At 54.6% G+C, this 27,820-nt stretch overlaps 1 protein-coding gene across 5 annotated transcripts in view; it reads left to right on the top strand.

Annotated features, from left to right (window-relative positions):
* TXNRD2 (thioredoxin reductase 2) overlaps positions 1-27,820 on the top strand; it is a 48,416-nt gene that overhangs the window by 5,531 nt on the left and 15,065 nt on the right. For 4 of the 5 annotated variants that reach the window (XM_027575295.2, XM_027575294.2, XM_027575296.2 and 1 more), the window contains exons 3-11: positions 4,511-4,567; positions 5,095-5,236; positions 5,762-5,836; positions 7,648-7,726; positions 8,228-8,290; positions 12,071-12,141; positions 20,493-20,512; positions 21,348-21,439; positions 23,887-24,061. In XM_027575295.2, the coding sequence (XP_027431096.1) occupies positions 4,511-4,567; positions 5,095-5,236; positions 5,762-5,836; positions 7,648-7,726; positions 8,228-8,290; positions 12,071-12,141; positions 20,493-20,512; positions 21,348-21,439; positions 23,887-24,061 (774 nt within the window). Of the gene's footprint in view, positions 1-4,510; positions 4,568-5,094; positions 5,237-5,761; positions 5,837-7,647; positions 7,727-8,227; positions 8,291-12,070; positions 12,142-20,492; positions 20,513-21,347; positions 21,440-23,886; positions 24,062-24,724; positions 25,168-27,820 lie in introns of those variants that run through there. The other variant, XM_027575298.2, reaches the window with a different exon arrangement.

The raw sequence follows: 27,820 nt of genomic DNA, 5'->3' as shown, positions 1-27,820 counted from the left end.
GATGGCCATGATTTCTAGTGTCCTCACAGGGTCTTTCCTCTGTGTCTGTGTCCCGATCTCATCTTTTTATATGCAAACCAGTCAGATTGGAGTAGGGCCCATCTGTATGGCTGCATTCTAATTTAATCACCTCCATAAAGACCCTGTCTTCAAATAAGGTCACATTCTGAGGTTCTGGGGCTTTGGGCTTCAACAAGAATTTGGAGGGGATGTGACTTAGCTCATAACAAACCCCAGAGTTTCCTCAAACCTTGGGAGCCCCTGCCTGCCGCATCCCCAGACAGCCAACGATCTGTTTTCTCTCACTGCAGATTAGTTTGCATTTTTAAAATTTTGTACAGATGGAACCATGTAATATGTATTCTTACTTCTCTGGTTTTTTTCACGCAGCCTAATTGTTTTGAGATTCATCTGTGATGCTGTGTGTGTCCAGAGTTCATTCCCTTCTATCACTTCAGTATTCTGTTGTACGCATACACCACACTTTGTCTGTTCACCTGCAGGTGGACGTTTGGGTTGTTTGCAGTTTGGGGCTACTGTGAACGGTGCTGCTGTGAACATTTGTGGTTATGTCTTTGTGTGGATGTATGTTTTCAATTCTCTTGGATAAATGCCTAAAAGTAGAACAGCTAGGTCATGTAGTATCTCTCTTCTTTCAGTATTTTTTTCATTTATTTCCACAATCTTTTGTAGTTTTCAACATACAGCTTTTGTCAGATTTGTCTCTAAGTGTTTCATATGTTTTTTTAATAGCTTTTTTTTTAAGATTTTATTTATTTATTTGACAGAGAGAGAGGCAGTGAGAGAGGGAACACAAGCAGGGGGAGTGAGAGAGGGAGAAGCAGACTTCCCGCTGAGCAGGGAGCCTGATGCGGGACTCGATCCCAGGACTCTGGGATCATGACCTAAGCCGATCATGACCTGAGCTGAAGGCAGATGCTTACTGACTGAGCCACCCAGGCGCCCCTGTTTTTTTTGTTTTTAAGATTTTATTCTTTTAAGTGATCTCTGCCCCCAGTGTGGTACTTGAACCCACAACCCCGAGATCAAGACTCTCACGCTCCCTCATTGGAGCCAGCCAGGTGCCCCAGCTTTACCCATTTTGAAATTGGGTTGTGTTTTTATTACTGAGTTACATGAGTTCACGTACATATGTTCCATACTCTTACGTAAATATAGTCTGGATACTAGACCCTTATCAGATATGTGATTTGCAAATACTTTCTTCCATTCCGTGGATTATCTTTTTACTTTCTTGATTGTGTTCTTTGCAGCACAAACGATTTTGATTTTGATGGAAGTCCAGTTTACCTGGTGTGTCTTTTGTTGCTATTCTTTTGGTGTCCGAGAAACAGTGTCTAATGCAAGCTCACAAAGATGTATGCCTGTGTCTTCTCCGAAGACTTTTCCAGTTTCAGCCCTGACACTCAAGCCTCCGGTCCATTTCAAGTTCACTTAACAAATATGGTGCTAGGTAGTTGCCTTGGGGTTTGCAGAAGACATCTTGAACTTGTCATAGTCTGCCTGCAAGTGATAAGGTCCAATTCACACATAGTACCAAAACCATGTGGCCACACGTTTTACTTTGACGTGTTATAAGGCCCATAACACATTGTTATATTTTGTCTAAACAGTTACCTTCCAAAAAGATTAAACTAATGAGAAAAAAATCTTACAGATCTGCCTGTGTAATCACCATTTCTGGTGTTCTTTCCTTTGTATAGATCTGAGTTTGCATCTGGTATCATTTTTCTTCTGCCTGAAGGATATCCGTGAACATTTCTTGTAGTACGGCTCTAAGAGTAATGAATTCTTTCAGCTTTTGTATGTCTGAAGACATCTTTATCTTGCCTTTATTTTTTTAAAGTTATTTTCTCTGGGGGGCACCTGGATGGCTCAGTCGGTTAAGCATCCAACTCTTGATTTCAGCTCAGGTCATGATCTCAGGGTCATGGGATCGCACCCCACATCGGGCTCCCTGCTCAGTGGGAAGCCTGCTTCTCCCTCTCCCACTCTGCACTCAGCAGGGAGTCTGCTTGGGATTCTCTCTCTCTCCCTCTCCCCCTCCCCCTGCTCAAGCACACACTCTCTCTCTATCTCTTTCTCAAATAAGTAAATAAAATCTTAAAAATATATAATTTTCTCTAGGTGGAGAATTCAAGGTAGTTTTTCTTTTTTTCTTTCAGTACTTTAGAGATGTTGATGTTCTGGCTTCTCGCTGCATTGTTTCCGATGTCATGTACTGCTCTTTTATCTCTGTTCCTTTGTTGTATGTCTTTTTTCTCTGGTGGTTTTCAGGATTTTCTCTTTTCATTGGTTTTGAGCAATTTAAAGAGGGTGCACCTTGGTGTAGTTCTTAATTATTTTTCTGCTAGAGTTCACTGAGTTTCCTGGGTCTGTGGATTTATCGTTCTCATCAAGCTGTGAGAATTTTCAACCGTTATTTCTTCAGGGAATTTTCCTGTCCTTCCTCTTCTCCTTCACTTTTGGAGACTTAAATCACACACGTATTAGGCTTCTCAAAGTCTCCCTTCAGCTCATGGGCGTTGTCTTCATTTTGGAGAGTTTCTATTCCTATGTTTCCAAATTCACTAATAGAAGATTCTGCAAAGTCTAATCTACCATCAATCCCACACAATATATTTTTCATCTCTTGTATTGTAATTTCATCTCTACAAATTGGACTTGGGTCCTTTCTTGTATCTTCCATGTTGCTCCTTAACTTTTTGAACATGTGGAATACAGTTACAATACTCGTTTTACTTCTTTTCTGCTAATTCTGTGTCAGTTCTTGGTCAGTTTCCATTGACTGATTATTTCTCTCTCGTGGCTTATCTTTTCCCACTCCTTTGCATGCCTGGTCATTTTTGATTGAATTCCAGACACTTTGAACTTTCCCTTGCTGACTCCTGGATATTTTTAGATACCTGGATACATTTTTGAGTATGTTCTGGGATGCAGAGAAGAGAGTTTGAGTCTTTTGCATCTTCCATTTTAAGATTTGTTCAGTGGGTCTGGAGCTGTGCCCAATCACTCTCAGTGACTGGGGTCTGACCTTAATACTTACCCAGCTCCCCAGGAATTAGGTGTTTTCTCCAGTCTGACTTCTGGGAACAGGTACTATTCCCAGCCCTGCGTGAGCACTGTCTCCTCTATTAGTCTTTCTGGATGGTTCTTTCCTGGCCTCAGGTGGTTTCCTCACACACACGCACCGATCAGCTGTCTGGGGTTCTGTGCAGCTATCTCCTCTCTGGTCCTCTGTCCCGGGAGCTCTGGCTGCCTCAGTCTCTCCCCAGAATCCCAGCCGTCTCCTCAGCCAGGGAGTCCAGTGAACTCAGCCTGGGCCCCCTCCCCATGCTGCATCACCTTATTTGTTTCCTATCTTCCAAGAATCACTCTCCTTGGTCTTCTGATGTTCAGTTTCTTGAAAGCACCATTTTATGTCTTTCCCCTGGATTTTTGGTTGTCTCGGATGCAAGGATAAATCCAGTACCTGTCGCCCCATCGTGGTCAGCTGTGGGAGACCGACGCTGGCATGTTTGAAGAGTCCCTTTGGCTGGAGTTTTTAAAACAAGCACTGCAATCCCATTATTGGTCAGTTGAGCAAAATGGATTTTTACGTGAAGGCTTCTAAAACTTTGTTCTGATCTTGGTCAGTAGCCATGAATCAAGTGTGTTCTGTAGTATGTCAGACACTCACGGGTCACGATGTTTAAGTCGGGCATGCCCTCGGGCAGTCAAGTCTAGAGCCCAGGTTGGCAATGCAGCTCCCCAGGCAAGCCAAGGGGAAGCCGCGCGATTAGCCCTGGCTAATTGGTGACAGGGTCAGCACCTGGGACTCGTGGCCCTGGGAGGAACCCACTGACAGCCAGTGGGGGAGGCCAGGAGACTCCAGGCAGGAGGTGGCAGTTTGGAGCCCAGGTCTCCCTCCCCCTGTGGGGGCTGGCTGACCCTGGACCTGCCATTTGACTTCGGAGCTTCCAGTTCCTTACCCTGAGAATGAGGCTGCAAATGCCCACAAGAGTAGACCTTGGGTGGAAGCTCCCCACCATGTCCAGTGGGGAACAGAGGAGGTGAGCGAGTCCACTGGGAGGCCTTGGGGAGAAAGCCAGGGGAAGCTCCAAGGCTGGGGCCTCTTTTGGGGAGTGGGTGCTCCTGTGACACCTGCTAGTATGTGCCAGGTGGGCACTAGGCTCATGCTGAATGTCTGGGCTGGAACCGGGTGCGGCAGGAGGCAGGGGTGAGGGGTGCTGGGCCCAGGGCGGCTGTAGTGGGCTTGTGAAGGAGGGTGGGCATCCCACTAGGTCCTGGCACTGTGGTGGGTGGGATGAAGGCTGCAGTCAAGAAGAGGCCCGAGGGTGCCCACCTGTGGGCAGCACAACTGTGTGGTGGCAGACAGGTGGGGAGACTGGGGGCAGAGCTGGTGGGCACCTCCTCCCTTGCCTTCGTCTGGTCCTCAGCCCCAGCCCCTAAGCAGCTCCCCACCTGCCCACTCCTCTTGTCGTTCCAGCTGCTCAGCTGGGAAAGAAGGTGGCCGTGGTAGACTACGTGGAGCCTTCCCCCCAAGGTAGGTAGCCCCGGATGGGAGCCATCTGTCTTGGGGGAGCAGGAGGATGGGGGCCTGGCTCACATATAGGGGCAGCGGCTGAACTTAGAACCATTCACCACTGTTGGCCAGGCTCTCTGGCGAGTGTCCTCCTTGGCAAGTCAGCTGCCATTAGTTTAAAGTTCTTCATTCTTATTTAAAGACAACACAGACTACAACTATAGAGAGTAAATTCCCAGGGCAGGGTTCACCTGGAGCATACAAACAACAACTTAAAGGACTCTTTTTTTTTTTTTAAGATTTTATTTATTTATTTGAGAGAGAGAGTTAGTGAGCAAGAGAGAAGCTGGCTCCCTTGCTGAGCAGGGAGCCTGATGCAGGGCTTGATCCCAAGACCCTGGGATCATGACCTGAGCCAAAGGCAGACCCTAACCTACTGAGCCACCCAGGCGCCCCAACTTAAAGGACTCTTAGACAACTGTAGAGGACCAGGAGGGCCTTCCAGTCCCCTGAATATAAATCTAAACATGCTCTTCCCAACATGTCAGGTACCAGGTGGGGCCTCGGCGGGACGTGTGTGAATGTTGGCTGCATCCCTAAGAAGCTGATGCATCAGGCAGCGCTGCTGGGGGGCATGATCCAAGATGCCCCCCACTACGGCTGGGCCATCCAGCCGGTCCTGCATGACTGGTGAGGAGCCCACCCACTCCCGGTGCGTCTGTGCTCCTCACGGGTGGGGGGAGGCTTACTGCCCCATTAACCCTCACAGGAGCGAGCTACCAGACAGGGGCGCTCACCCGGGGGCCACCCCCTCCCCAACATTCGGCAAAGTCTGGAGACATTTTTGGTTATCACCACTGGTTGGGGTGGGGGGCTGCTGCACCTGCAGAAAGGACAGTCTGGCCCCAGAGGCCACTAGTGGGAGGTGAGAAACCGATTTGGCTTCCACAGGTGGCCCCTGGTCTGCTCTGAGCCGCACACAGGCCCCTCCGTGGTTCTCAGATGACCTAGACTCAGGGCCACTGCTGTGTCCTGATGGCTGTGGCCCGCAGAGACAGTGGCCGGGGGCATAGGTGTCACATTTTTCCACCTTTAGAATCACCTTGTTTCTTGGGATTTCTGCCAACTCGCTATTTGCGTCTACTCGTCGGTTGTGGGACTCTGCAGTTCATGCTTCTGTGGTGGTTTCTGACATGTCTTGGTGTGTGTTAATAGGAGGACGATGGCAGAGGCCGTGCAGAACCACGTGAAGTCCCTGAACTGGGGGCACCGGGTCCAGCTGCAGGATAGGTACTGAGGCCTCGTGCGGCCCTCCCCCCTTCTCTGGGGACATTTCCTCCCTTGGCAGGCACTTTCTCACTAGAGGCTCGGCAGTGATAAGACCAGAAGTCCCTGCCCGTGGGGTGGGGTGCACACATGCGGAAGGAAGGCCGCCCTGCAAGCTCGCACCTGCAGAGCCTGGAGTAGCAGGGGCTGAGGGGCATGTTGGCAGGACAGCCAGGGCCTGGGTCTGCACCAGGGAGGAGGCATGCTCGGGGCTGGCGCTGGGGAGTCCAAGGGCCAGAGCATGGAGGCACAGAGAGGGCCATCCCAGTGCCCAGTGCCTTCCTCGAGGCAGGTGACCTTTCTCCTGTCAGGGTCAACCACCGTGATGTGGTCAGAGCCGAGTGAGCTCCATGTTGCTGTTGTAAAGAGGATGCCCGGGCACCACCCTGTGAAGCCAACACCTCACCTCTTATCTCCAGGCTCCCACACCCTGAACCCCACACCTCACCACCCACCTCCAGGCTCCCTGGGCATGTATGAAGGCACCTGGTGTTGTCTGCTGAAGCAAATGTGCAACATAATCATTCCAGCCTGAAGCTGCCAGGTCCCATCAGCCCTTTGGGGTTCCCCAACCTGGATACCAACTCAAAGCATCCTCCCTGAGGAGCTGCTACCAGAAGGAGAGGTGCTCAAAACTGCACTCGACTCTGGCGAGGCTTCGCTTCCTGGCCCTATAGCTCCACCCTTTGCCCATGGAGGTAATGGAGGGCACAGTGTGCCCTCAGAGGTCTGGTGGCTCTCATCTGAGAGCCCTATTTGCTTGGCTCCAAGGAGTCTTCCTGGGGCTGTACAGTACACAAGTGTTTTGTGCCCATGAAACCCAGGATAGCTGAGCCAGGGAAGCTGGCCCACATGCCCATCCCGGGTGTCCCCAGGGGTGCCCCCCTCAGGGAAGTAAGCTGCATCCTGTCACTTTTCCTCTCTGTGGGGCTCAGTCTTCCCCGGGGCAGTTTGCTGGAAGCATAGGGCTCTGCCCTCCTTCCTGCTAGCCCCAGGCAGCTCCCAGGCAAGTGCCAAACAGGCCCGAATGATCCCACCTTCTGGAGGTGCCCCCAGAAGGAAGCCAGTGCAGAACTTGTGTCTGTGTCATCTGGCTGTTAACTGGGCTGTGGGGTTGAGTGAGGACTCGGTTCTTACAGCTCAGGCGGCACATGGAGGTGCAGGCCTCACTTGTGGGGTGGATGTCAAATCAAGGAGGTGGTGAAGCCTTACCAAAAGCGCCAAGAACCCACCACTACAGAGTGGCCTTCATTATCAGAAGGTGTGGATCGTTTGTGCACACCCTGCACCTGACCACCCTTTTGTCTTCATCATACCTGTTTTCCAGCCTTACGGTCCCCTAAAGGCAGGGGGTGATGCCTATCTGGTGGGCACCCTCCCTTGTCAGCAGGAAGTTGGTCATTTGGGTGGCGGGGGTAACTGGGTGCAGGCGGGGTGGGGGGGGGCATCTCTGCTTCCTGCTGGAATGTGCCCAGGTGACAAGGAGGGACCCTGGGGAGGCCCAGCCACTTCTGTCATCACACACCGGGGCTGTACTTGGGCTCTCGGGGCCATCCCGAGCTGGCTTCTGTCCTGGCAGCTCCAGGGAGCCCTGGCCCTCCTCCCCCTGCACACCTCCCAGTGCCCCTCTCCACTCGCCCCTTGCTCCGCCTGGGTTGGGGGCAGGGGGCTGTGGGCCCAAGCTTTCCTTTTAGCCATCCGCTCCCTCTTTAATCCCATAGGTGATGCCTAATTTGCAGTGGAAATATTTGACAATCTTAATTGTTATTTTGCAGAAAAGTCAAGTACTTTAACATCAAGGCCTGCTTTGTCAATGAGCACACGGTTTGCGGTGTCGCTAAAGATGGGAAAGAGGTGAGTGCCCAGCTCTCCCAAGTGGCTCCTCTCGCATGGTCCTGACCCTTCCAATGACTCCAGACTTGTTCGACCTCAGTGCTCTTCTCAGTAATAAGCGCTGCTGGAGTTGACCGGCGATCCCTCTGAGGCTGGTTGTGATTCTCTGCGAGTGATGAAACGCCATCACTGAGATGCACGTGGCGCCAGGCTGTCCGCTGCGCCCGGCAACAGGGCAGGTGATCCTACCCCCTCAGAGTTTTGCGGGATTGAGGGAGATGGGACACCTGCAGGGCACTCTGTAAACCGTGGGATGCTTGGAGTTAGAATGTCTCCCTGCCCTCTTCTGCTGGGCCCCCTCCTGGCTCGAGGAGCCGTGACAGGCTCCCAGCTCCAGGGGGCCTCTGAGCTCCTGGCTGGAGGGTCCACACTGCAGGGCAGGAGCTGTGATTAGAAAGCGTGGGTCTCTCCTGGGAACCTGTGCTGACCTGCCTGACCACAGCTTCCTTGGTTTATTCTCAGACTCTGCTTTCAGCTGAGCACATCGTCATAGCTACTGGAGGGCGGCCGAGGTACCCCACTCACGTGAGTATCCCCACCACACAGCCTTCCCTCGCACCCCAGGTACGTTCATGGTCTCCCAGCTTACACTTCCCACACCAGTGGCACCCCCACTTTTTCTTTTCTTAAAAAAAAAGAAGTTTTTTCTATATTGACTCTGATCACTTTCTAATGCTCTCTCAACTGCGTTCTATGGAAGCAGGCCGACAGGGACCCCCACATCTCCTCACTCTTCACGTGGCTCTAGGACACCCCTGCCCCTGGTCTCCTTTATCTCTCTTTGCTGATTCTTCCTTTTTTCCTCAGCCTCAAGGTATTGGAACATCCAGGACTTAAGTCTCTTCTTCCTGCCCCCACCCCAAATCATGACATAAGATTCTCATACCATAAAATGCACCCCTTTAAAGGGTATGATTCGGGGGAGGTTTAGTTTATTCAGAGTTGTGCAACCGTCAGTCTCCACTACCTAACTCCAGAACATTTTCATGCCCCAAATGAAATCCTGTCCCGTGAGTGGTCACTCCGTTCCTGGCTCCCCAGCTCCTGATGACCACTAGCCTGTTTTCCGTCTCTGTGGATTTGCCCATTCTGGGCACTTCACATAAATGAAATCAGACATGTGGCCTTTGTGCCCGGCTTCCTGCACTCAGCAGAAGGTTGTCAAGGTTCATCCACATGGTAGCCTGTGTCAGAGCTTCATTCCTTTTTATGCCTGAATAATGAACCATTGTGTGGCTGGACCATATTTTGTTTGCCCACTTGTCCGTTGATGGACATCTGAGTTGTTTGCACTTTGAGCTGTTGTGAATAATGCTGCTGTGAACATCAAAAACTTGTGCACAAGTTTTTCCATGGACTTAAGTTTTCACTTCTCTTGGCTCTATACCTAGGAATGGAGTTGACGGGTCATAGGGTAACTCAGTTTTTAACCTTTTGAAGAGCCAGCAGCCTGTTTTCCAAAGCGGCTGCACCATTTTGTGTACCTCACCCCCTCCAATGACGTGTCAAGGTCATACTTCCCTGGTTCTTCACATTTCATAATTTTTTTTGGTTGTTGAGAAATGAACATTTCAAATAAAGTAATACGTTAACTCTGGAAATCAGAATCTGTCTCCACCGTAGGATTTTGTTCATTGCTATTGTATGTCGTGTAGTTTTCTGAAGCAATTTTGTAAAGTCTGTATTCTTTCTCAGGGGAGGCCACTGAGGTCTCTGCTCAGTTTGCTTAGTGGTCAGCTAGTAACTAGACAGAGATTTCCTGAAACACCTGGAGAAACGGCCCAGTCTTTGCTGACGGATTCTGTAGGCATTTGGGGGCATGCTTTGGGCAGTCAGCCAGGCGCCGGAAACTTTGCCTTAGCCCTCACTTCCTACCTGTGCCGGGCCTCGAGGTCAGCCAGAGGGGAGAGCTCAGGCTGTCTGGGGCCTTTCCCTGGGTGTGTGTGTGTGCCGCCCAGGGCCTATACCTGGCCTTCTAGGTCCCCGGGAATATGCAGGAGCTTTTCAAAGCCCCTGTGGACAGCTCACTCCTTGGCTTTCCTTTTATTTATTTATTTTTTTAAAGATTTTATTTATTTATGTGTCAGAGAGAGAGAGAGCACAAGCAGGGGAGGTGGCAGGCAGAGGGAGTGGGAGAGGGAGAAGCAGGCTTCCTACTGAGCAAGGAGCCCCATGCAGGACTTGATCCCAGGACCCCAAGATCATGACCCAAGCCAAAGGCAGACGCTTAACCAACTGAGCCACCCAGCCATCCCTGGCTTTTCCTTTTAAGTTTTTGGTGGTGTGTTGTTTGCTTCAGCTGTTATCCATTGGTTCGGGCAGCCGTGGCATCAGTCACTGGGCAGATCCTCCTCTGAGAGAGGCTTCTGGCCCTGGGCCAGGTCAAGTGAGGTTGAAGACAAGCCTTTTGAGTGGGGTCTTCTGGGGAAACCCCAGCCAGGTCAATCGACAACTGTTTCTTGGGAGGGAGCTTTGCAAGGGCTCCGACTCGGCTCGGCTCTGCTCTCCCTGCTGTGTTTCTTAAGTCGCTCATCGTCGCTTAAGGTTGCCACTGTGCTGAGGGATAGGGCTAGAGTCTGTTACAACTTCACAAAACTCACTGTCCGTACCAAGTTTCAGCCATTTTTCTTGACTAAACGTTCCCTGTGTTGCTGCAAGCTTTTGATTAATTTCCAGAGTTCTCAAAAAGTTGAATCTGACTGTTTTTGCTAGTTGTCTGGCTGTTTTTATGGAAGGGTGAACACTGGGAGGTCCTCGCGCCTCCGTTTTTTGCCAGTGTCCCCTCCCCCATCTGCTGTGAGGGTGCTTCTCTGCCCTCATTCCCATGAGGCAGGTGGAGCTAAGGAAGGGGGCCGTACGGTCAAGGTAGTGGAGAGGGGGATGGGAGGCAGGAAGGGGCTTGGCCAAGGCCACATCCTCGTGGGTCTCCCAGGGGCCCTGGGAAGCAGATGGCACAAGCCCTGAGCCTCCACATGGGCTGCAGCGAAGTGCATGAGGCCCACAGACTCCCTGGGCCTGGAGGCCACTTCTGCCTCCTAGTTAGACCGACAGAGCACAGACGGAGCAGATGGAGGAAGAACAAGGGAGCAGTTCTCTTTCTCCCCAGATGCCCAAATCCCAAGCCTCCATCTTCGGTTCTGTGCTTTCTCTGGAAATGGGGAACAGAGGGGGCATGGGGAAAATGCATACCTCCAGTCCTCAGAGGAGCACCATGCCTCCCTCCGCCTGTCAGGCCCTCAAGAGCAGCCTCCGGAGGGGACAGGTGGCTTGTGCACAAAGGGGGCCCTTGGGTGGGTTACATGGCTCTGTAGGGTGGTGGGGTGCTGTTGTTCAAGGGAGGAAAGGAGGGCGACCATTAGTGACCCCTCACCCTTCAGCCAGGCCTACGTTGGTTCTGCATAAAGCCCCTGAAGGCCACAGTCAGCTCCCAGGAGCTGGGCGGTCATCTGGGACAGACCGACTTATGTGCCCACGCCAGGGTGCCCTGCAGAAGCGACAGGCCTGGCCCCAGCCTGCTGGACCTCGGCTAGGCGGCTGCCATGTGTCCGCCAGCCAGAGGGGCATAGAGCAGGAGTTGTCTGGCCCGTGGGGAGGCAGCCGTCCCACCGCCCACCCCCGCCACCCCCTCCCTGGGGGCCTGCCAAGACTCACTTGTGTTTTAGTTCCTTTGATTTCTAGACCTTTTGGTTTTCTTTACACAAACCCGAGAAATTCCTGGCTTTATTTTTATTGCCGATTAGAATCATAAACTGTTTGCAATCCGCTTCCTCTCCACCCGCACATCTTGCTCTTCTTACTCTCGTGGGCCACTGAGGGGACACGGGTCCTTGTCTCCCCCGCCTGCTTAGCGGCCCCTCCTCAGGCTCCGCTGGGGATGACCAGGAGCGTCCAGCCTTCAGCCCCGTGCCCTTGGGTCCAGCCTGCCCCTCCACACCCTGCGTCACTCTGCTCCCCGCCTGTCCTCCCTCAGCCCAGCATCTGGATCAAGGGGAAGGCCCTGGAGAGCAGGGAGAAAAAAGCTGCGGGCCACGCGCCGGCTCCCCAACCACCTTGCACAGCCAGGGAGTGCTGGGTGTTTTGCCCAGAAAGGTAGATGGTGCACCAAGTCAGATATAGCCAGGTCACCTGTCCCTAGAGGCCACAACCTGAAGAACAGTGTGTGGAGCAAGGAAGCGCACCCATGGGTGGGCTGGGGGTGGTTCTGCTTGAGTTGTGTCTACAGAATGGTCATCCTCTTTGGGGGAAGTCTCTGGAGACAGGCCAAGTGATGCTCTTTTCACATTGATCCTTTTTTTTTCTGAATAGATTGAAGGTGCCTTGGAATATGGAATTACAAGTGACGACATCTTCTGGCTGAAGGAATCCCCTGGAAAAACGTAAGACCCGACGTGTGCCTTAATGGAGAGCCTCTTGTTCACCATTGCAAACATCAGAACCATTCAGAACCACATGTTGGTCCTCTCTCCCTAGAGCATTCTTTCCTGTCTACATGAAAGAAGGACAGAGAGCCCGGTGCTTGGGCCCCTTGGTGGGGCTCTTGACTGTCTTGGAAGTGATGACCCATGTATTACAAAATTCATCAGCCGCCATCTAGGGGCGGTGGTTTTCAAACAGGGTTCCCAGAGCCCCATGGTTCCAGTGGGTTCTGTCAGGGACATCACAGAGGGAGGACATTCAAGGGGGAGAAAGTAAGGCCAAGTCCTCAGGGAAAGCCGTTGGCCTCTCCGCAGGCCTTGATTAAACATCCCCTTTCCTCTGGTTTGAACCTTGGGCTTCTCTGAAATGCAGCAAAGCCTCTGAAGTTTTCAGAAACTGTAACCCAGGAAATGAGACGTGCAGTGTGTGAGCAGTTTTACACTCCCTGAGCGGGTGTTCAGGCACCAAATGTATTTCTTGTACCCACAGAGCAGGCTGTTGGGGGATTCCAGGTCTAGACAGGCCCTGCAAGTGGCGTCTGGGGGACGCAGGGACTGGAAAGGCCACCAGAGGGCAACAGAGGCTTGGTCGTCAGTGGGCTCTTAGCTGCCTTGGGACTTGGGTTTGAGAAAATAGAGGTGGAGAAGTGTGCCAGGGTGGGTGGGCGTGTGCGTGAACGGGCACCCCTGTGCTCTCCTTATCACTGTTTCCCACTTCCTGAGGCATCTCTGGTCGGGGTCGGGGCTTGATTCCCTTGAATGGATGTGGTATAGTTGATCTTTCCACGACTCCCAAGCATCTCAGTAGGCTCTTTTTGTCGGCATTATGAAATGCTGCAGCGAAAACCTTTGGTGTGCATCTTACCTACTGTCAGAATGCTTCTCGTGTGTTCTACATACCTGTCAGGGGGGTTTCCTACAAGCCAAGAACGCAGGTACAGGGCTTTACACATGTTGCTAGCAGGTGCTCCCTCCTGGTGGGCTGCCCCGTGTTCCCGGTGCACCCCTGCCTGCCCCCCCTCCCCCTAACTGGGCCAGGCCATCGGCTTTTTCATGAGCCATAAAACAGGAAGGAGCCTCTCCTCCTGCTTCTGCGGGGGTGAACGCCAGTTGTTTCTGCCCAAGGTGTGTGTGGTCCCTCCAGTGACTGTGGTCAAGCTCACCCAGGCTTGGATCCCTCTGTCGCGTTCCTCTGGCTCTCCAGGCTGTGGTTTCTCCTTTTACTCGGTGATATTATTTCATACAGAAGTTTGTAATTTTCACACTGTGACATTGATCACTTTTTTCCTTTATGCTGAAATATCTGGGTTATCTATTCTTCTATCTTTAGCTAGCTAATGGGTTAAACGTGACCTGATTCTATTTGCACTTGCTATTACTAGTCATCATTTCGTGTATTTACTAGCCATTTAGAACTGAGTGTGTCTGTGAACGTGTGAGTGTGTGTTGTCAGCTTGGTCCGTGGCCCACTTTCTATCTGGTTTTTCTTTTTTCTTATCTGTTCCTTATCTTCCAGCTGGTTCGCGTTCTAGGGCTGTGATCCCAGGCCATTTCTATTGCACATTTTCTTGGCTTGTCATGTCATTTCACTTGCGTGATGTACAAATGGTTTTTTTTCTTATTTTTTTTAACCTACCTTAGATCTCTTTTTACACTTAATGGCTTTTAGATTTATTGCATGTTCAGGAAGGCCTGCTCCACCCCCAAGATTGTTTTTGAAAAAGAGCCTCTGTATTTTCCTTTAGGGTTTCCACAAGTCAGATTTTCCTTTGCGTCCTCGGGGTGTTTGCTGTTCATCTTTGGTGTGGTGTGGCATGGTGTGGCATGGTGTGGTACGGTGTGGCGGGGTGTGGCATGGTGTGGTATGGTGTGGCGGGGTATGGTGTGGTGTAGCGGGGCATGCTGTGGTATGGCATGGCATGTCGTGGCGTGGCGTGATGTGGCATGTGGTGTGGCATGGCGTGAAGGGGGCTAGGCTGCCAGGGCCCCTGTGTTGCTGACCAGCAGCCCTGCGAGCCAGTCTGAAAGCTCAGTCCCCGAGTGGAGTCCAGTCCTGCTCTGGCTTCTGACTCCGACTTTCCTGTATCACTGGTCCAAGTGCCTGGCACTGGCTTCAGATCTTAGTTTTCTTTTGCACTGACCCCTCTGGGTGGGATGTAGACCCATTTTGCCGGCCTCTCTGTAGTGGTCCTCTGGACCCGTGGTTCAGACAGCCTCGAATGTGCAGCTGCCTCGGAGGCCAGCTCACCGCCGGAGCTTGTGTCCTGTGTGAGGCCCTGTGAGCTTCGGTCATCTCGGCCTCTAACCGAAGGCCAGTGTTTTCTGAATCCTGGTCTTTTGTCAAATTTGTTCCTATGTATTCTGTCAGTTTCCTTTGTTTGCTGTTTTCCCATTACACGTTAAAAGCAGCGTCTCAGTGTCCAGAAAGGGGTCGGTTTCTAGCGATTGTCTCTCGGACCACTGCTCACGGGAGGCTGGGTGTGTGTGTGGAGGCTGAGAAGGGCGGGAGGCCCAGGCGTGCTGGGTGCCGCCGGTGCTCTGTGCGGTGGCCCAGGGCTGGGCCCCTCCTCCTCCGCGACCGTGTGTTGGGGCAGCGGCCTGCTCGGCCGGAAAGACACCACCCCAGATCTTTCGGTCAGGAAAGAAAGTGCTGTGTTTATTTTTTTCAGGAAAAAAACATTTAGAAGATTTTTTTTTTTAAAAAAAGCTCTTTCGTTTAGAAGGAATCTAGGTATGTTATTGTTTAAGAAAAAAAGTGTTTGCAATGTATCAGTCACCCGTTTCTCGTTCTGAGCATGATTTATGTGAGGAAATGGTTTTTTTTAAAAATTAAGCTGGAGATATATCCCTGTACGATGCTTCTGTGAAAATGTGGCTTTTGTCCGGTGCTGTTAATGCAAGTTGTAACAGTGTGATATGGGAGGCAGTGTTTACATGCTGCATTCCTCTGCTGTAGTCAAAATAAGCCCGGAGGGTCTACAGTAGCATTTCTGTATTTTATCAGCTTGGGCTGGGGCTGAGAGGGAGGCCTCCGCTCACACTTGGAGGGGCTGTTTCTGCCAGATTTATTTGCCTTATAAATATTCCCTGTGTTTATTTTAACTCGCCTTTAAAATGGAGCTGAAATTAATATGGACCTGAGGGCTGCCCCCCGGCCCTGTAGTGCCTCCCGCAGCCGGTGGGGGGGGGGGGGAATCTCTGCTCAGTGCCATGGGAGGCACAGCCAGTGCTGGAGGGCATCCAGCGAGCTGGCCTCCGTCTGCAGCGGGTGCGGTCCCCGCCGGCCAGCTCCTCATGGCCCGTCAGAGGCTCCGCGTCCCTTGTGCATTCTTTCTCCCTGCATCCCTCCCCGTGCTGGGGCATGGGCAGTATCCGAGACCTTTCAGGGTGCATCCGAGTTGGGCACAGTGACCAGTAGCCCTTAGTGGGGCCTGCGGCCCTTCAGCCTTCCGTGGTGGTTCCACGGCTTTGTCCCCTCAAGGCATGGACCCCGGTGGCCACAGAGGTGTTCAGCCTCACAGACATGTCTTTACTCGAATCCAGGTCTGGGGAGCCCAGGGCTAGCCAGGTGGCAGAGAGGGCATGATGAAGCCCAAGCCCAGCTGGTGGGAAGAATGAAACAGCCTTCACAACACAGCTGGGTGCCCGGCTTGGCACCCCGGAGGTAACAGATCACATGTGGAAACTTCCACCATATGCAGCGCGAGCTCCCAAGTCTGCGAGCAGGGCCCTGTGATGCCAGGCCGGGGCCCGGGGGCGCCCTGGTGGCCCAGACCCTCGGAGCCACACCCTTGGCCTGAGGTGGGACCATGAGATTGGCATCTACTCAGCCTCGGCCTCCTGAACGCCAGCTTTGTATCTGGCTTGTTCAACATTTCTGTTGTTCTTGCTTCTTCCTTTTTCTGTGTAATCCAGGGCAGGTTGAAGAAGTGAGGAGGATTCTGGGGGAAAAACAGAGTCCCCTGGGCAGGTAGCAGGAGCCCCTTCGGAAGGAACGGTCAGGGGGATAATGGTCACTTCCAGGAACTATTGACCACCAGTGGAGAAAATGGGGGGTGGGCAGAGGAAGTGCACTGCCCTGCACGGGGAGGCTTAGAGATGGCGTGCAGCCCTGCCTGTCCCAGATGTCCAGCCCAGCAGCTTCCTGGCAGATGGAGGAAGGGTGGAAGGGAGAAAGGTGGGCCAACTCCCCACAGTGCCTTTAGGGAGGCAGGCCCTGGGGAATCTGGCCCTGCCTTTGATCCCACAGCCTGGTGATATTGGCTCACTCAGCTGGAGGGCTACCTCCTCTTCCAGGCCTTCTGGACCTGGGCGTCCTGGCTGGGACTTGAGCCTGGCCTTCCAGCCTGCCCGGGGCCAGGATCCTCAGGTCCCCACACCCTGCAACCATTTGGGGACCCTAATGGTGGAGAATCGAGGTCACTCTGCTCCACACCCCCTCGGCTCCCTGGCGCAGCTAGTCAGCATTCCGGCCTGGGGTTCACTCCAGGTCTGCTGGCCAACTCTCTGCACAGCTGGGCTCTGAGCTGGCAGCTTTGGGGTGACCTCCGTGCCACCACCTTTCTCTGGCAGCAGAGGACTTGAATGAGACCAGAGCGCCCTAGGGGCAGCTCTTCCCCACGTTGGCCTGCCACACCGCTGTTCCCACTCGCCGGCCCAGGTGGGTCCTCCCTGCTACAGCTGCACAGCTCGGCCCTCTGTCCTTGGGGCCCGGGGCTCTGTGAGGCAAGGTGTTTCTGTAACTTGGGCTGATTTAACACTGCCTCTCAGAGTTGGTCCTGGAAGGAGCTCTTTTTTTTTTTTTTTTGGACCCTTATTTTGTGTCTGGAAGCTAACTAGGTATTGTGATCATTTTTCTCTTTCCCTGAGTGCAAAAGGGAAGGATATAATTTTTTTTTAATTTATTTATTTGACAGAGAGACACAGCGAGAGAAGGAACAGAAGCAGGGGGAGTGGGAGAGGGAGAAGCAGGCCTCCTGCGAAGCAGGGAGCCTGATGTGGGGCTCGATCCCACGACCCTGGGATCACAACCTGAGCCAAAGGCAGACGCCTAACGACTGAGCCACCCGGGCACACCTGGGAAGGATATAAATTTTTATCATGCAAAGAACCACAGCTATTTGGTTAGGAAAACTCATTGCTGTGAATGCTCTCATTTCCTGCTTAATGTCCACGTTCATTTAGTGTGACACCTTGTGTCCAGCAAAAGGGAGACCGGCTATCTGCCTAAGACTTGGCTACCAGCCTGTAAAGCCCCGCTGACCATCTCCCTGGCATATCCTGATGGCTGCCAGGCCCAGGGGCTGAGGAAGACAGCTCCTCGGGGTGGCATTGTTAGGAAGGCAGACGGAGAGGCTCTGGCTGGGTGGAGGTGGGCCCAGTGTCGGACCCGGGTGGGATGGGGCTGGCAGATCCCAGGCAAGCCTGGAGCCAGCCCCCACTGGGGAGGAGGCCCTGGGGCCCCCCACACTCCCTGCTGCCTCCCTGGGGCACCTGAGCTCGGCAGCCCGCTTGGCATTTGCTGCACTGGTGGGGCTGCCAAGGAGCCAGGTGCCTGCCATGAGGCCCTCACTTTGTGTGGGTGCTCCCCTAGGGGAGCGGATCAGGGGCCTTCAAACTCGAGAGGCAGGTGGAGGGCTCTTTAAGCTGCGGCTTCATGGGTCTGAATTAAGGCTTTTGTTTCTGCTTCCTCCCCCATTCAGATTTTGAACGAGAAAGCCTGCCCTGTGATTAGGCTAATCCCACGGTAGTGATAGCTTCGCATGAAATGTTTGCACACTGGAGGGCACAGAGAGCTAAGTTGCCCAGAACACACGTACAACTGCATCAGGGGCTCCCGGGGTGTAGGGTGGCGGCTGCCCGCGTGGGCTGATGCCCTTGTGTCCGGGTCTCTTAATACGGTGACAAGGCGAGTGTTTCCATTCCTCCGAGGCTCACTCAGGCCCTCCCCCCAGATCCGACAAGCTGGTCCTGACTTCCGCTGCTGCCAGCACCCCTGTCCTCCTGTGGCTCACCAGGGCCGGCATTGGTCCCTGCACCTTGGAAGCCAGCCTCGGCCCCATGGTTCCCAGGCCCTCTTCCTAGCCAGGGGTCCCCTCAGCAGCCAGAGGGACTTGTCTACAGTTTCAAGGGTACCTATAAAAACAAACCAGAGCCCCTCTTCCGGCCCTCCTTACCCCTCGTGATCTGGAGGCTCCAGAGTCTGTCTGGTTTTGCTTTGGCATTTTCCTACTTCAGCTCATTTGAAGGGAGTTCTCTGAGTTCTTGGATTCTGCGTTCTGCAAAGAATAACGATTATTTGATGAATTGGGGGCAGGGATGGAGTGAAAACCAATATTGTTGATAATCCTTGCTCACAAAGGCAAGACCCAAAATTACCTTCAAGAAGGCAGGACGCTTGTTTGCTTATGAGATTTCAGCTCTACACATGTGGTCAAGGACACCCACTTCGGAATGGCTGAGCTGGCACCGGCCTTCTCCCAGATGTGCCTTCTGTTGGTAACTCAGAGCTGGTGGCCTGAGAATGGTGGGCCCCCGTGACTGGGAGGTGGGAGCGGGAGGCCCAGAGCACTGAGGTGGCTCCGTGGGAGGAGCTGCCTGGCCGCCTGCTCTACCTCCTTGTCCAACTCCCCATCCACATAGTGCAAGAGGTTTAGGGAGGGCCCCAGGGGCTGCAGAAATAAGCCAGTTTTGCCAAAATCAGGAGACTGCCTTCCTGTGTCCTCAGCAATGTGACATGAGGATCTGGAGCTGTCCTGTAGGCTGTGGCCGGCAGCCGGCTGGCTCCTGCTGGAGGGTCCACGTCACAGAGGCCGGAAGGCTCCAAGACAGGCCGGGACAGCCCCATTGTCCAACAGAGGGGTTCCCCCAGTACCTGCATGCTGTGGCTGTCTGAGAGGCAGTCGGCCTGCGCCATGGCCACCACTGGAAACAGGGAGGAAAGGGCACTGCGTGTTTGGCATTGACGCTTTTACCCAACTTTGTGGGATGTTCAAAGCAGTTAAATTCTGCTTGCATTTTAAGTAACTCAGAATTTCACGTCTAAAAGAAAAGCCTGTACCGTTCACCGTATACATCAAGTACAAAAGACATTAGGATATGTCATTCTGAAAACGTCGCTTCACAGAGACCTACCTATTACATGTATGTGTGGCCACGTACACACGTGGATACGCACGTACGCCAACATGTCTGTCTCTTAGACATTGCTAGGCCTGTGTGGGGCCCTGAGTGCCTCTCGGTGCTCCTACCAGCTGTGGGGCCCAGGGTCCCTCTCAACTTTTTCACATGGTGAGCTCTGTTCACTTGCCCCAAACATGACTCCAGCCCAGTTCTGTCCCCAGCCCCCGAGAGGAAGCCATGTGCAGTTGCTTCCCGCAGGGCACCTGCAGCAGTATTCCACGGGATATACTGCTTTTTGAAATGGAATTATATCATTAGTACCTGCCGGGATTAGTGCTGACATTGGGCTTATCCATCCTTACATCACCTCCTCTTATTCAAAGGCTGAAGGGGTGATCTGACAAGCCCACCCACATGTTGCCACCTGGGCGGGAATTTTCATTCCGTGTTAGGTTCTGCGCACACGTGTGTATGTGTGCTTGTGTGCGTGTGTGTTCATGCGTGCAGAGTGGAGCTGGGTCCCAGTGTCCTGTGTCTCCCTCTGCCCCCAGGTGCCTTCATCCTTGCTGCAGGGAGCTGGCTCTCCTGGCCCCGGCCCGTGTGTGGCGGGGCTGGACAGGTACATGCGGGCCTTCCACGGTTTGAGGATATTCTGGCCCCAGCTGCTGCTTTCCCAGAAGCCTCCCTATTGTCCCGTGCCCTCCCCGTCCTGCAAAGCTTGTCTGCTTCCATCTTGGCTGCCGAAGATCTGGAGGGACCCCATTGGCAGAATTTACATTAGGACAGAAGGAAAACCATTCCCCTTGTTCTAATGGGACTTTTCTTCACACGCCTGTGGACTTTGCATTGATCGCACTCCCAGGACCCTTCACGGGACATGTGCTGTTCTGTCACTGACCACTCACATCCTTCACCACCAGGCAATTTTCTGATTCAGCGACACAGTGTTTGTCATTTATTTCACAGTCAGAGCCTCTGGGAAGTGGGTTTTGTGCCTTGGGACAACCTGTTTGAACAGTTAGCCTCAGCTGACTCATCAACAGTGACACGTCAACTGACCAGGCACCCCCAGAGAGCTGAAGGGCCCCGTCCCCCCTGCGGAGGCCCCAGTCAGGACAGCTGCGCGTGGGCCACGGTGGGCCACGTGTGGGACTCACCGTTCTTTCTGTCTGTGTCCATTCCTCTAACAGGTTGGTGGTCGGGGCCAGCTGTATCCTTTGCGGGCATGCAGGTGACAGCCGGCTGCGCTCACAGTCCTGAGAGTGGATACCCGGTTCCTACAGCCCCTCCCCCACGGCCCTCCCTTCCGGCAGGGAGGACGTCTGCTGCCTGGAGCCAGGCACTTACAGGGCCACTCAGTGCAGATGACCTGCACTCAGGGGACAATTTGAGGTTGACCTTTGAGGCTAGGGCTTCCTGGAGGCATTTCCTGAGCCGCACGCTGAGACGGCTGAGCCTGTCGGGCCAGCTGGATACAGCCGTGAGGCAGGTGGTGCTCCCTGGAGAGCAGCCCCGTCCAGGCCCGGTCCTTCAGAGGGAGCGGTAACACCAGAGAGGGTCAAGAGAGGAGCCATGGGAGGATCTGAGGTCAGGAGAGGGGATAGCAGAGGGAAGGTGACAGCTGGGACTGCTAGCTGGGAACGTGGGTCGAGGGCTGCTGTTGCGTTTCTTTCGCCAAGAAGACTCTTCTCTCTGTGGCTACTCAGACCCCTTGGGGGTTGGGCGGTAGGGCCAGGCACCAAAGGCTGACATTAAACTGCCAAGAGCCTGGACAAATGCCCCATGGAGGCAGAAGCCACCTGGGCCCTGGGTACTGGAGGGTGCCCACGTCCCGTGGCTACAAGAGTCCCTACCTCACCTGGGACATGGCGTTTATGAGGTCGGCGGTGGGGGATGGGGTGGAAGGGGGTCTTTGTGTTGCTGTTGGGAGCCTCCTCCAGGCTGACGGGAGATTGGTGGGGGAGTGGGTGGCTGGCCAGGGCACTGGGGGTCTCGCCCCTTGGCTCCTGATGTCACGATCCATTAGCATTCTTAGCTTCTGGCAGATGTGGCCCTGGAGTGTGCTGGCTTCCTCACCGGGCTCGGACTGGACACCACCGTCATGATAAGAAGCATCCCCCTCCGGGGCTTTGACCAGGTATGGCCACGTGTGCCCCAGGTCCCACCCTGTGCTCTCTCCCAGGCAGGTGTGGGTGTGGTCTGGCAGTGAAGTCTCAGTCTTTAGAAGCTGGCCCTTGAGTAAGGAGATTGTTCCTCAAGTAGAAAACACCTGCCAGAGTGTGGAAGGAAGGGCTGGCCCATGGAACGTGCGGCAACATGCCCCCGGACCAAAGGGATGTTGGTGGGCACGCCAGGCCAGCCTCACAGACCACAGGGTTGGGTCAGCCCTTCTAGTCACTCCATTAGTAAGCAGAAAGCATGTGTCAGCTAACTCGCTGTCCCCCATCTCCCTTGCTGAGCCCCTCTGGTGTCTGAGTGAGGTGCCACCTCCGCAGGGGCAGCACCAGGTGAGGAAGCAGGTGCTAGACTGGTAAGGCCCTGCATGACCACCTCAGGAGAGGGCAGCCCCTGGCTGCCTTCCTAGTCACCCGCCAGAGACTGAAAAGATGTGATTTATGAGTCAGGACGAGCACTATGGTGGCTCTCCTGGCCGGCAGTCCACCCTGAGCACTCAGAGCGTCCCCACAGCCTCTGGGGCCCCGCCAATTCCACATCCTGTCCACTGTATGGGGCCAGCACTTCATGCAGCCTGCCTGTCAGGCGTGGCAGGAGCTCAGAGGGCCACCCTGTGGGGTCTGAAGAGTACAGGTTTTCCTGATCCGCGTCTGGGGCATAGACACCCCTGCTCACGGCAGAGGCATCCATGTCAGGAGCACGTGGTTTGCTGGGTTTTTTTTTTTTAACTAAAACTCTTCAAGGAAAAGTCACCTGTTAAAACCGAAGTCTGGGGCTGTTGCTGTGAAGGTGTCAAAATGCCCTCTAACGTGCCCAAGAAGGAAGACAGACCCCTGTCTGTCAGTGCTCTCCAGCCTGGTGAGCTCTTGCGGAGGGAAGGAGTGGGCCTGCCCCCAGCCCCACCCCAGCCGGCGGACTCGGATACCTGGCCCTCGGTGCTGTGTGGGGCCACGCGCTTTCTTTTTCTCTTTTCTTATCTTTTTTTTTTTAAGAGTTTATTTATTTGTCAGAGAGAGAGAGAGAACAAACAAGCAGGGAAAATAGCAGGCAGAGGGAGAGGGAGAAGCAGATCCCCCGCTGAGCAGGGAGCCCGCTGTGGGCTTGATCCCAGGACCCTGATCGTGACCTGAGCCGAAGGCAGACGCTTAACCACTGAGCCACCCAGGCGCCCCTCTTTCACTTCACTCCACACTCATGTACTCAGTGTCCACAGTGGGGCCACGGCATCCAGGGAAGGTCTCCATGCCTCGGGCCATGTGTGGAGTGTGCCGGGCAGCAGAAGGGAGCCGCACTAGGCCACGCTGCAGGACACAGAGAAGGACAAGGCCTGTGAAGCAGAGGGGCCGTAGGCACGAGGACCAGTCAGAAGACTGGTCTTCCAGCCCAGGCAGAAGTTGGGAGACCGACGAGAGGGGGTGCCCTGGGACATGGCGCTGTGGTGAGGCCGGGTGGCCCAGGCCCTGCCTCAGAAGGATGTGCAGCCCTGGTGGCCAGCCTAGGGCCGGTGGTCTGGCCCCTTGGCTCAGTTGGGCCCAGTAGTTCCCCCCCAGACTGGGACAGAGACTCCAGGCTTGTCAGGCGTCCAGAGGAATCAGCAGCCTACACTTGTGTTCTCGTGACTGGTGTGACAATCCTGAACAGGCAGGACTCCTCATGGTGTATGTTTCTAAATGAGCAGGCACCAGAGGATTTAAACAGTGGCTTTTATTTTCTCTTCAAAGAAAACGCTGTGTCCAACTAAGACTCTAACCTGTACAAGCCTCCCTAGCAACCCCAGGAGCTGAGCCCCCATCTGTAGTCAGGGGGTGCAGAGCTTTCTAGGCTGGGAGGAGGGAGCCCTCTCAGCAGATGCCCTGGCCACCCCCACCCCCCCCCACCATGCCTGCTACCTTGTATATCTTGGTGGGGAGCAGAGGGGCCCCCCCTACTGTCCCAACTCCCCAGTGGCAGAGGAGGTGACAGCATGCGGGGGGGGGGGCAGGGAGGGGTAGCAGGTTTGGAGTCAAGTGCCATCTCGTTTGGCCAGGCCAGAGCCTCCCGGGGAAGGGGGTGTTTGTCATTGCTTTTAGTGAAGACTTAGTTAATCGGCATGTAGAGAAGAGCCCAAAGGTCAAGTGCATCCTCACCCAAGGGCCCCAGGTCCTCGGATTTGGAGCTGGCATCAGATGCTGTCCCAGCACAGCCTTCACTTCCACAGAGAACAAGGGGACCCAGAAGTGGGGGTGGACTGAGGCCACATAGCAGCAGAGGCGGGGCCTTGGACCTTCTCCTTTGGATGGACCTTTCTTGGGCTCGTCTAGGGCTTTTTCAAGCAGGCAGGAGACCACGTCCTTTTCTTCTCACAGTCATCAGGAGTGGACGTTCTCACTGCCACCTGGGCCTCACAGCACGTTCTCTTGTGCTTTGCAGCAAATGTCTTCCTTGGTCACAGAATACATGGCCTCTCAAGGCACCCGGTTCCTGAGAGGCTGTACCCCCTCAAGAGTGCGGAGGCTCCCAGATGGCCAGCTCCAGGTTACCTGGGAGGACCTCACCTCCGGCAAGGAGGACATGGGCACCTTCAACACTGTCCTGTGGGCCACAGGTAAGGGTGCGCTGAGCCACACGTGAGCCCCACGGAGGGCAGCAACACCGCCTCCCCTTCCTGCTGTTGCCAGGCCTCCCCTCACCCTGCTGGCTTTCGGAGGGGGGGCAGCTGTCACAGCACACCTCTTGGGCCATCATAACAGCCCGTGGCGTCATTTCCATCACTTCAGGGGGGTTGGTTTGAGCTCTGCAGGAGTGGATGCCCAACTGGCCTTTGTGGAAGTCACACTTTGCAGATTTCCAAAGATGGCATCAGTGATGGGGCAGAGGCCTTGGGCAGAATTAACCCATTGCTGACGTTGCCGGACATACTCCTTCCCAGGCTGGCTGCTCCCTGCACCCCAAGGGGCAGGATGGAGAGTAGGGATGCAGTGGGGGAGACGCCTGCCCAGGGCCTGGGCCTCAGCTGGTCTGAGGGAAGGGACATGGGTTTTGAGGAAAGGCACCCTGGCCAGGAGCCAGGCGGGAAGAGCAGAGAGCTCACTGTGTTCATCGTGAGCCTGCTTGTGGTTGGGGTCTGGTCGCAGAGGGCTAACGGATTCTGGGGCCAACTGCAGCACACCTGCTCGGACATCGTGCCCACCTTGACAGCTGCATCCTCTAGGGTTGGAATCTCGTTTCCCTAAGCCCCCTGCGTCTTCCTTTCTCTCGATATTTCCAGTTCGCCGGGGTCTCTCTGCACTGAGCCCGGCCAGTTGTCCCTCCTCTGTGAACCCGGGCTCGGAATCTGTGTTGCTGTCAGAATCGTCATCTGCCTCCACGTCAGTTAACCGAATGTCTGCTGAGTGCTCAGAGGGGCAGTCACGTCAGCGTCTGTCAGGACCTGGTTGGCCTGGTCCTAGCATGCCCTGCAGTGAGGCTCCCGGAAGGAGCAGGGCTGCATCACAGAGCAGTGGACTTCCTAGAAGCCTCTCTGGTTTTCCTGAGTTCTCAGAACGCTTGGAAGTCAGACCATGACAAACTCTGGAGGAGTCCGAGCTCTTCCTTGTGTGTGGTCAACACGAGCAGCTCTAAGAAGCAAGGAAAATGCCTTGCAGTTAATGTAGTGCCTCTTGCCCAGAATTTAGTAAACAGCCACAGGAGATATTCTTGTTCAAATTGTGAAAGTAAATTGGAGGTTTATTTTGTTGAACACTGCGAAAGATTATATAACCATTTCCGATCCGGAAGCGTAAATTGACATTTGTCTTAAATTCCATTCTAAAAGGTGAAGTGGCAAGTTTCTCCCTTCCCATCTGCACCCCCAGCCTTTTCCTTTGTCCCCTGATACCACTTCGGGGACCCCAAACACCCACATCCCTCCTCTCGCTGTTGGACAGAGGCAAACACTCATGCCCATGTGCCATCCGCTAAGCCCACGCTGATGGCAGTGGCTCAGAGGGCAAGGGCCTGTGCCGTCGGAAAGCCTCGAGGTCCGCCCAGCTTCCAGACAGGTCCCTGGTGGGCGACGTGCAAGGCCCCTGGCGCACTGCCTGCCCTCCCCTCTGCAGGAGTCCGTTTTATTTTCTGTATTTTCAAAAAGAGCATCCCCCAGACAGTCTGCCCGACGTGATTGATGCTGGGGGTGGAAGCTTTCACAGTCCTTGGCCTTTGACCTTGCTCCCTGAGGCGGCGCTGCGGCGGCGGCGGCGGTTTCTGGCACGCCTCCTGGGGCTGTACGGGCATGTGCTGACTTCGCTGCTCGCTCCTGGGCCAGGTTTTGTAAACAATCAGGAGCCACTTCCCAGTTTAACAACTGGGAATGTTTTCTGCTGGTTTACCCCATAAGCCTTTAACCAAGCATCATTTCTGCTCCCAATAAAGGATGATCCGATCTAGGAGGTTAAAATAAAACACCCCCACCCCCGGAGAGGGCGGGGGGCTGAAGGGCTGGCACAGCAAACAGCTCCCAGACCATACGTCCTGCCGCAGTAGCGAGCGCTGTGTGCACACAAGCTGGGTTTTGACGAGTGTTAAAAACAGGAGGGGAAGGATGCCCCTCGTGTCCGGAGGACACGCTGAGGTCCGCAAGGAGCTTCCATGGGGCTGAGCTTGGGCCTGGCGCCTCGGTCACAGCTGGTGAGGACAGTATGCGCAGGGATGGCGAGGTGGGCCCAGCAGTCTGCAAGCCCGGGAGGACTCGGAGCCTCTTCCTCGGCCCAGCCTTGATCTCCACGTGGTGGATTAAACACATTAGCAGTTAAAGCAGTTAATTGCTGTGCAGGGGGCCGGCTCATTGTTTGTCTCTGAATCACCCACCCACACCAGGTGTCTCAGATAATAGACTGGGAACTCGCAGCGAGGAGGATTTCCTGTCTGCAGATGTGCCGATTACAGTGCTGAGTGAAGCCAGTCAGCCTGCGCAGCGCCGCGGGCTCGAATTCACCCTGTGCAGTTAACCAGTTGTGGCCTGAATCCTCGGCCGTCGTGGGGGGCGGGGGGGAGCAGGGGCAGGACGGGGCAGCTGAGGGGACACTTGCGCGTGAGCTGGCGCTCAGCTGAGGTTTAACTTCAACTTTCTTTCGGAGGCTGGACTGGGGGCCTCTGGAGCAAAGCCCTGGGAAAGCCGGCCCCTAAAACCGTCTCGTGCCCCTCAGCATCTCTGGGCTCTAGAAGGTTTCCTGTCCCCCTCTCGAGGCAAGGGTGGAGGCTCTGGCGTATCCCTCCCTGGGCCACAGGAGTCCTGCCCATGGTCAGAAGGCCCAGACGGCTGGTGTTCCCACCATCTGGGGTGCCGGGAAGGGCTGTCCAGGCCCCGCCTCAGCAGCCCCCTTGGTCTGTTAGGAATCAGCTCTTTCTTCTTCCTCGGACTTTGTCTAGTTGCCCACCTGTGTGTAAAACCCACAAATAACTTCTGAGTCTCTAAAATGGTATAGAGCCAGAAGGCACTGGGGGCCTGGCTTTCCAAATTCTTTTTTTTTTTTTTTCTAAATTTTATTTATGTATTTGGGAGAGAGAGCACGGGGGTGGTGGTGGTGGGAGGAGCAGAGGCAGAGGGACAGGCAGACTCCGCGCTGAACACGGAGCCTGAAGCGGGGCTCAATCCCACCACCCTTAGATCACAACCTGAGCTGAAACCAAGAGACTCTCAACCGACTAAGGCACCTAGGCGCCCCCCCCGGCTTTCCAGCTTCTAATCCAACCCCCATATTGAGGACCCCACTCCATGTACAGCCCAACTACACAGAGTGTGGCCATGGACCACAGCCAGGGAGGTGGTGGCATCCTGGAGACAATGAGGGGGCCTGCGGTGCTCAGGGAGTGGAGTGCATCTGCCTGGGGGGGGCCCGCAACCCAGGGCTCCCCTCTCTACCATGGGGACTGCTGGCTCCGGTTTCCAGGAGGCCACCTTGGTCAGCTGATGGCTCCATGCCACAGACACCCCCCTTCGAGTCCTTGTGGAATATCCCCCCGCCCCGAGTGCCGGGTAGCAGCCCTGGGAAATGGGGGCAAAACGGGAAGTGAGCCCCCGAGGCTGGGCATTCATGGGCAGGGGTCTCTGAGTCCAGTACGAAGGATGGAGCAGTCCAGGACCCGCATGCCTCCTGACAGCTGTGAGAACCCAGGCTCTCCACAGCTGGCGCTGGGCTGCTAGAGACGGGCCGGCAGGCAGAGCGTGGGTGCGACCTTGTTGAGAGAAGCCCAGTCCAAGGCCACCGGGCCTGTTCTTTGGGCCTGTGTCTTGCTGTGGCTGTAGGAAGCTGCGTGTGGCCGTGTTCTTCCCAGGGGGTACTTCGGAGTGACCTAACCACCTGTCCCACACGCAGACCCCCCGGCT

This window comes from Zalophus californianus, chromosome 14 (assembly GCF_009762305.2).
Source record: "Zalophus californianus isolate mZalCal1 chromosome 14, mZalCal1.pri.v2, whole genome shotgun sequence".
NCBI classification, from domain to species: domain Eukaryota; kingdom Metazoa; phylum Chordata; class Mammalia; order Carnivora; family Otariidae; genus Zalophus; species Zalophus californianus.
This window is presented reverse-complemented; position numbering and strand designations above follow the sequence as displayed.